This window comes from Nanorana parkeri, unplaced genomic scaffold (genome assembly GCF_000935625.1).
Source record: "Nanorana parkeri isolate BGI_ZX_2015 unplaced genomic scaffold, ASM93562v1 scaffold550, whole genome shotgun sequence".
NCBI lineage: Eukaryota > Metazoa > Chordata > Amphibia > Anura > Dicroglossidae > Nanorana > Nanorana parkeri.
The window spans coordinates 348471-358122 of NW_017306818.1; the positions used below are offsets into that span (position 1 = coordinate 348471).

Sequence of the window (9652 nt, forward strand, 5' to 3'; positions counted from 1 at the left end):
AGTAGGGAATATACTGGACCTCTGCAGAGAGACCACTGCTTCCACACCAGTGCTTCCGATGACCGCAATGCAGAAGGGGCAGTGTGCGCGTGCGCACACCGGCCTGTTCCACAGCTACCGAACGAGCAGGCTAGAAACCCGCCGAGAATCGTACGATTCTCGGCGGGGTTTCGAGCATGCTGGTTCGACAAAAGACGTGCGACCATACAGTAGAAACGGTCGCACGTCTTCGTTCACACCGCTCGATTCTCGTACGATCGCGGGATTTCCCGCGATTCTCGTACGAGAATCGAGCAGGGTATGGGCACCTTAAGACCTTGAACACTTTTTTTGGTTTGAAACACTAGGAATGCACTTAGCTGACTTATAATAAAGTAATTTATTCTGTAGAAAAATATTACTGAGAACCAAAATGTATTATAACCTGCTGACTCTGCTCTTCGTTTTCCTCGTATTCTTTGTTGAGTGGTGCAGCCTACAATAAAATAATATTAATAATGACATGGCAGTTGTAACGTGCAGTACAACTAATAAAAGACTGAAAACAACACAAATGATGACTGTGTTCCCTTATTTAAATCACGGCAGTATTGTTTTTGTCAGTTTGATATAGTACACCAAATAGTACCTAAAAATCGTATTTATTATGGCATATCTGAGATTTTCCCCAGTAAGATACCTGTTAACAGATCTCAATTTCTACTGTAATAAGTTTTGATGGAAGGTATAGAATAATGAATAAGCAAACATTGTTGGAGGTGTAAACAATAAACACATAAATGTATTCTTTACCACCGATATCCTGTTTCCAAAATGACAGAATTTCAGCCGCTACATAGATGCAGTTTACATTTTAGGAACCTTTTGGCGTTAAATTACCATTTCTTGCCATAATAAAAAACACTGCACTGAACTCCATCATGCCACTTACATGCTAGGCGACATGTGACTTGTTTTCTTGCTACCAGGTGCACTGTGGGCGTTTGATTACTCGCTGTCTGGAGCAATTTCTACATTTTTGCACACACATGATAAAAATCAGAAAGCAGAGGCGCTATAGAATAAAACAATTGCTTGTTACAATTTTGTATGTCACACGATATTTGCGCAAATGTGTATCAAACCAGTATGTTTAGGATAAAATACATTAAAATGACATTTAGAGCAGAGAAACAGAATATATAGTACCCAATGTTTTAGTAAAATATAAAAGACGGGGTCACGTCGGGTAAATAGATACCAAACATGCCAAGCAAACACTCCCCGATGCCATACAAGCGGGTCTGATGTGAAGGATAGACTGAGGACTCTGATGTGAAGGGGGGACTGAGGCCTCTGGTGTGAAGGGGGGGACTGAGGACTCTGAAGTGAAGGGTAGACTGAGGACTCTGAAGTGAAGGGTAGACTGAGGACTCTGAAGTGAAGGGTAGACTGAGGACTCTGAAGTGAAGGGTAGACTGAGGACTCTGAAGTGAAGGGTAGACTGAGGACTCTGAAGTGAAGGGTAGACTGAGGACTCTGAAGTGAAGGGTAGACTGAGGACTCTGAAGTGAAGGGTAGACTGAGGACTCTGAAGTGAAGGGTAGACTGAGGACTCTGAAGTGAAGGGTAGACTGAGGACTCTGAAGTGAAGGGTAGACTGAGGACTCTGAAGTGAAGGGTAGACTGAGGACTCTGAAGTGAAGGGTAGACTGAGGACTCTGAAGTGAAGGGTAGACTGAGGACTCTGAAGTGAAGGGTAGACTGAGGACTCTGAAGTGAAGGGTAGACTGAGGACTCTGAAGTGAAGGGTAGACTGAGGACTCTGAAGTGAAGGGTAGACTGAGGACTCTGAAGTGAAGGGTAGACTGAGGACTCTGAAGTGAAGGGTAGACTGAGGACTCTGAAGTGAAGGGTAGACTGAGGACTCTGAAGTGAAGGGTAGACTGAGGACTCTGAAGTGAAGGGTAGACTGAGGACTCTGAAGTGAAGGGTAGACTGAGGACTCTGAAGTGAAGGGTAGACTGAGGACTCTGAAGTGAAGGGTAGACTGAGGACTCTGAAGTGAAGGGTAGACTGAGGACTCTGAAGTGAAGGGTAGACTGAGGACTCTGAAGTGAAGGGTAGACTGAGGACTCTGAAGTGAAGGGTAGACTGAGGACTCTGAAGTGAAGGGTAGACTGAGGACTCTGAAGTGAAGGGTAGACTGAGGACTCTGAAGTGAAGGGTAGACTGAGGACTCTGAAGTGAAGGGTAGACTGAGGACTCTGAAGTGAAGGGTAGACTGAGGACTCTGAAGTGAAGGGTAGACTGAGGACTCTGAAGTGAAGGGTAGACTGAGGACTCTGAAGTGAAGGGTAGACTGAGGACTCTGAAGTGAAGGGTAGACTGAGGACTCTGAAGTGAAGGGTAGACTGAGGACTCTGAAGTGAAGGGTAGACTGAGGACTCTGAAGTGAAGGGTAGACTGAGGACTCTGAAGTGAAGGGTAGACTGAGGACTCTGAAGTGAAGGGTAGACTGAGGACTCTGAAGTGAAGGGTAGACTGAGGACTCTGAAGTGAAGGGTAGACTGAGGACTCTGAAGTGAAGGGTAGACTGAGGACTCTGAAGTGAAGGGTAGACTGAGGACTCTGAAGTGAAGGGTAGACTGAGGACTCTGAAGTGAAGGGTAGACTGAGGACTCTGAAGTGAAGGGTAGACTGAGGACTCTGAAGTGAAGGGTAGACTGAGGACTCTGAAGTGAAGGGTAGACTGAGGACTCTGAAGTGAAGGGTAGACTGAGGACTCTGAAGTGAAGGGTAGACTGAGGACTCTGAAGTGAAGGGTAGACTGAGGACTCTGAAGTGAAGGGTAGACTGAGGACTCTGAAGTGAAGGGTAGACTGAGGACTCTGAAGTGAAGGGTAGACTGAGGACTCTGAAGTGAAGGGTAGACTGAGGACTCTGAAGTGAAGGGTAGACTGAGGACTCTGATGTGAAGGGGGGGACCACGGACACTGATGTGAAGGGGGGGACCACGGACACTGATGTGATGGGGGGACCACGGACACTGATGTGAAGGGGGAAAAGTTTGTTCAAAATAAACACTTTACGAAAGTAAATTTAAAAAATACTTTTATTTAGGGTTGTATTGAGAACTACAAGAGCATTGGAGTCTAGAGATGGAAACAAGGACGGATCTGGTTCCCAATGACGGTCTGTTTAGAGCTCTGTATCTGTACTACGCTGATCGAACATGGAGGCATTGGGACAGTAAGCCTGTATCTGTGTACCTGGGTGGTACAACGCGTGAACAGCATTCACTGTACAGCACGAAAACAAATCTCACGTCAGTGATTTAATTCATAAAAGAGCTTCGTCTGCCCTACTAAACACATGACAATCATCACTCGGAGCACTCACGCTTACCTCCATGGGCGCCGCCATCTTTAACGAAAGACTGAAAGGTCCTGGCAGCGCTGTAGAGCACAGAAAAAAAAAACCTGCACCCAAGCGATACATTTGTATAATGATATTAAATGTCTAAAATAGTGCTTCTTATTTGTGTAGCGTGTATAAACACGGTTTTTCGAAAAACCGCGTAGCATAGTTTTTGTTTCAGTTTTAATATTTGTTGGGACGACTGCAAGGACCTTACGGTATGCAATTAGGGCCAATTGTTCATGAAGCGTTTATAAAAGTCTGAGCATAGGTTAAGCTAAATTAGGAATGTTCAGTTTTATTGTTTTATTTGCACGACAGTGTATTGTAGAATTACATAATTTGTAAAATTCTGCTGTGTTTGCGATTTTAGAAAGGATTGCAGTGATGTCAGTTCAACTAAATATTATTGGTGGACCTAGGGTTGCTACCTTTTCTTCAAGTGAAACCCGAACACTTTTTTGGGAGAGTGAGTGGTGGCTTATTCATATGTAATAGCGCCACCCATTCATATGTAACTATCACAATTGAGACTATTTTAGGGGGGAGCCAGTAGCCCCTATCTTAATTTTGGTTGCATATGTCTGCCTGACATCTTGTGTCCGGGTTTCTGCTGCCATAAAACCTGGACACAGCATTCAAAACCCGAACTGTCTGGGTGAATCCTGGACAGGTGGCAACCCTAGGTGGACCACCTAGAGCTAGGGTTGCCACCTCTTCTTCAAGTGAAACTCGAACACTCTAGCGCTGCATGTGGCAAATTTTTTCTTCTTCTGGACACTATAGAGGAGAGAGTGAGGAGAAGAAGCCAGGAGAAAGAGCAAGAAGAGACAGCCAGTGGAAGGAGTAAGGAGACCATTTATAGAGGACTACAAATCCCAGCAATACATGATACAGCAATACAAAATAATATGAAGCTACATACTCAGTGTTGTTCCGGGGTGGTTGTCTCCAGGGTCTCAAGTGGCCTGTGTGGGCTCTCAGGTGGCAGTGCAGACTCTCAGGTGAGTTATGCAGGCTCTCAGGTGGCTGTGTGGGAAGTGCGGTGGTCTCACCTGGGGTCTGGAGGCAGGCAGCGTGCTATCAGGAAGGAGGCGGAGGAGGTTTAGGAGATGTGCATGCTGGCCTGTGCCTGTTCACAGGTGCCCGGCTCACGGGAAGATGATTCAGGCAGATGCAGCTGCCTCAGGTCCCACGCTTGCTGAGGACCTCAGGTAGCCGCATTTGTCAAAAAATTTTAAGTGCTGGTATCGGCACTTAGTGTCTTATGTCTGGGTGTCAGCTGGCCTGACACCCAGACACAAGACTCAAAAAACATGGATAGATTTTTTTTTTTTTTTGGTCTCTTATTTCCATTCTTCTTTGTGTGGTGAAGGAGAGAGATCCTCTCTAGAACAGTTGTTACCTGAACAGGTGTTCCCACTGGAGGATTTCCTCTCATCTCCTATTTCACTGGACCACAAGATAAATAGAGAGTGCAGAGGGTCCTCCTTCATGAATTCATCACCAGGACCCTGGGGTTACCTCTGTCTGCCTGAAATTGTGACATCTTGTGTCCGGGGCTCAGCTGGCCTGAAAACCGGACACAAGATTCCAAACCCGAACAGTCCGGGTGAATCCCGGACAGGTGGCAACCCTACCTAGAGCCGCCATTCACACCTAGGCGTTTTGTCACTCACAAAACACTCAGCACATGAATTCCCATCCATTTTAACACCCGAGTGTTGTGTTGCAAGCCACAAAACACCTGTTGCTTGTAAAAGTACATGAGCTTTTTTGGGCAGTTTGCAGCACGTTTGGCCTCCACACAAGCGTTTTGCACATTTCTGTGCACGTTTTTTGTGCGCAATGTCTTCCAATCTGTCAGCTAAGAAGCCTGTCTAATGTGCAAAAACAGGCAATACACTTTCAAAGTGCACTTTTTCTTTTTGCCCCCTACCTCTCCACGGAAGGATACCTACCTAGATCCGACCCCTATGGCCTCCTGTGTATGTTTACATCCCGCTATGCCTTCTATCGAGAGAGGACTTTGATGGGGGAAATAAACATACACTATATTGCCAAAAGTATCGGGACACCTGCCTTTCCACGCACATGAACTTTAATGACATCCCAGTCTAAGGCTGGGTCCACATCTAGGCGTACGGAATATGCGCGTTTGCTGCACGTTTCGTGCCGCGATTTGCAGTAAAAGAAACTCGTGTTTCCAAGGGCTATCCCGCTGAATCCTAATGGATATGCACAACAAATACGCCCCAAAGAAGCTCCTTTCCTTCTTTGGGCGTAGGGCGTTTTACAGCGCGTAGGAACGCGCTGTAAAATGCCCAGGTGTGAACCAGGCCTAAAGGTGCCCAAACACTGCACGATTCTCGTACGATTTCCGGGATTTCCCGCGATTCTCGTACGAGAATCGCGGGAAATCCCGGAAATCGTACGAGAATCGTGCAGTGTATGGAAGGCGTTCAACCGTTTCTAATGTACGGTCGCACGACTTTTGTATATCGAGCATGTTGGAAAACCAGCCGAGAATCGTACGATTTTCGGCTGGTTTTTAACATGATCGAGAGATCACTGCCGAACGGGCTGGTGTGCACACGCGCACACTGCCCGTTCAGCATTGCAGTCATGGGAAGCCCGCCCCTCAGGGGGGCAGACTAGCGATGATCGCAGGTACGATCTGCCTGTCCAAGATGGGCAGATCGTAAGTTTTTTTAATTACTTTACTGTAAAGTGTATGGGCACCTTTAGACCATAGGGTTCAATATTGAGTTGGCCCACCCTTTGCAGCTATAACAGCTTCACCTCTTCTGGGAAGGCACCTTGCTTTGTGCACTGGTGCGCAGTCATGTTAGAACAGGAAGGGGCCATCCCCAAACTGTTCCCACAAAGTTGGGAGCATGAAATTGTCCAAAATGTCTTAATATGCTGATGCCTTAAGAGTTCCCTTCACTGGAACTAAGGGGCCAAGCCCAACTCCTGAAAAACAACCCCACACCATAATCCCCCCTCCACCAAACTTTACACTTGGCACAATGCAGTCAGGCAAGTACCGTTCTCCTGGCAACCGCCAAACCCAGACACGTTCATCAGATTGCCAGACAGAGAAGAGTGATTTGTCACTCCAGAGAACACGTCTCCACTTCTCTAGAGTCCAGTCGCGGCGTGCTTTACGCCACTGCATCCGACGCTTTGCATTGCACTTGGTGATGTAAGGCTTGGATGGAGCTGCTCGGCCATGGAAACCCATTCCATTAAGTTCTCTATGAACTGTTGTTGTGCCAATCTGAAGGCCACACGAAGTTTGGAGGTCTGCAGCTATTGACTCTGCAGACAGTTGGCGACTTCTGTGCACTGTGCGCTTCAGCATGCGCTGACACCACTCTTTAATTTTACGTGGCCTACCACTTCATAGCGGAGTTGCTATTGTTCCACTTTGTTATAATACCACTAACAGTTGACCGTGGAATATTTAGTAGCAAGGAAATTTCACAGATGGACTTATTGCACAGGTGGCAACCTATCACGGTACCACGCTTGGAGTCACTGAACTCCTGAGAGCAACCCATTCTTTCACAAATGTTTGTTGAAGTAGTCTGCATGCCTAGGTGCTAGATTTTATACACCTGTGGCCATGGAGGTGATTGGAGCACCAAAATCCAATGATTTGGAGGGGTGTCCCAATACTTTTGGCAATATAGAGTACAAAGGAGGCGACAGACATCAGATTACGGTAAGTATATGTCTGTGGAGGGGGCAAAAAGATGAATTGCATTTTGTTTGAAAGTGCAGTCTTTAATGCATTTACTGGCATTAACACAAATTAGGATTTCAGGCTAACTCTCCTCTGCAGCACATCCAATTAATTTATTTTAAAAAGTCAGTATGAATATTTTTGTTAATCAGCTTTTATAAAAAAACAATACCTGGTGATCCTGCCATGAAGATCCTTATTTAGGCACTTCCTGTTATAGGGTGACAGTGACAAAGCACGGTCTTCCAACTCTGCTCTACTATTGCTTCTAATGTGGTTGTTTCAAAACGCATCACACATGCATGGCCTGCTGTTGTCACTATTAGAAAAGTCACCCTGAGCAATGCCATGCAGCCATGGAGCAGCCACTGGAGCAAGTACATGTAAGCAGAAAGGACTTTTTGAAAAAGAAAACATGGCAATTATGTATGCTGCACAGAGCATGCTGCAAGGGTTTACATCTACTTAAATGATTAATTCTTCCTGAGCAACAAATGGTCAAAATTGGTTTGGGCCAAGTGGTCAGTGGGCTGTACCTCATGATTACATTGGTGTGCAGTGATTACTGGTTTGTGCCCCTCTTTCATTGGTGACAAGTGGAGCCTCATTGTTTACTTACCTAAATTAAAAGGTACAAAGTTTCCATTTTACAACCCTGGATTTTGCAGTCACATCAGGCCAGAAATATGCAGGCAGCGGCAGTCGGGTAATCACTCCGCACAGCACACACTTTGACTGTGAGTGACACACTTTGCTAAATTATTCTCTCTAGACCCAAGGCACATGCCCAGATCTAGTATTGCGGATGGCACTTGGGTACATATTATAGTAGTATTTGCAATATTTTAACACATTTACTGAGAAAGGAGCTCATGCAGGGCAAGGTAACAGTTTACTTTAACCTCACCCCGCTTAACACCTAACATATACCCATTGTTCCTTCACTCCCCTGCCGGCCTGTATAAGCTATGAGGTGCCCAAGTCAAAGTTTACACATGGCCCAGAATTATCGCATGAATTGAGTCACCTGCACCTAAAAGTACTGGGAAATTTCTGTATGGCATGATGGAGTGAAGGGAAGCTGAGAAAGTGTAGGTTTTTCACCTTGCATACAGTTGCTGCCTTGTTCTATTTTCATTTTAAACTACCAAGGGCAACAAAGAAAGATCAAGTGATCCACATGGGCTTTGGACTGCATGCGCAATCTGGCTTGTCAGCACAAAAGTTTTCCTTTTCTTTCAGACACCTGCCCAAACTTGGTGGTAGTAGGATCCTTTTTGTTGTTTTAGCAGATGTCCTTTAAAAGTAATGCTTAAGAAAGTATATTGTGTAACCAGTGTTGTGACAGGAGCAATACCCATCATCCCAGTGTAGAGACATGTTTGACCTACAAAGCATTCCCAAATGTATGCTTCCTCATGTTCCCTGTGTGTGTTGTAAAGTAGCCATCGCTCTAAGCTCACTTCTGTGATGGACGATGATCTTAATTTTAGTTAGCTGATTTGTACTGAAGTTTTAGTCTATCACAGGAGTGATCTTAGAGCGCTGGCTACTTTACAACACACACAGGGACCATGGAGGAAAAAATACAAAAAAAAAGTAGCCACCCTCCAGAAGTAAGGACAGTGTCAGCAGGAATTCAGAGATGATTTCAGGATCTACAGATAAGTAATACACACAAAAAAAGCTACAATTTTGGTCATAGTTAGGGTACGTGAATGTAACTAATATTTAACCCCTAAGTTTAGTGTCACTTAAGGGACATTCTTTTTCTGCAGCTATTAAGGACAACTGCACTTTTTTTTTTTAAATCGATCTATGATTTTGTTTACAATACATTTTAACAGATGTGCATAATGCTACCAAATGGACATTTGTTTCATAGTTTGGTAAGCTGCCAAACTCCATGTCCAGGTAAAAGAAGTAATGTGTGAGAACCCTTGGTATGGAATTTATGGCCTTGGCATCTTTTGATAAGCAGGAGTGCTTTTTACAATAGGAGCTGACATTTTATTACCTGGAAGGCGGATTACACTAGGGCCACACTAGCAATTTAATGTCTTTGCTACTGAAAGATAAAAGTACTTTCTGGCAATTACCTCAAGTGTTATCACATTGATTGTAAAGTGCTGACCACAAGATAAATGCCAACAAGTGGTTGAATCTCTCAGTAGCTAGGCAATTTATCCTTCACAAAGGATTCACATGATGTTGGTTTGTTACTGCACATACAATTATTAATTTTCTTTTTTTCTCAACGTAGAACTATTTTAGAGACAGAGAAAAGGAAAAAAAAAGAGAGAAAAGAGGGACAGAGAGAGAGAGAAAAGATAGAAACGAGGGAAAGAGAATGACAACAAAAGGAATAAGATAGCGAGCAAGAAAGAGTGAGCGAGTGAGAAAGAAAGAAAGGAAGGAAAAAAAAAAAAAAAGGAGAGATGGTATCACTAATGTCTGCTGAAATCAGTTAAATATTTTTTAAAAAGGTAATATTAACTCAGA

At 44.6% G+C, this 9652-nt stretch overlaps 1 protein-coding gene across 1 annotated transcript in view; it reads right to left on the reverse strand.

Moving 5' to 3' along the window:
* WDR55 (WD repeat domain 55) overlaps positions 1-3396 on the reverse strand; it is a 14194-nt gene extending 10798 nt beyond the window's left edge. The window contains exon 1 of the mRNA XM_018561897.1: positions 3388-3396. Within this exon, the coding sequence (XP_018417399.1) occupies positions 3388-3393 (6 nt within the window). The 5' untranslated portion in view covers positions 3394-3396. The remainder of the gene's footprint in view (positions 1-3387) is intronic.
* Between the last annotated feature and the right edge of the window lie 6256 nt (positions 3397-9652).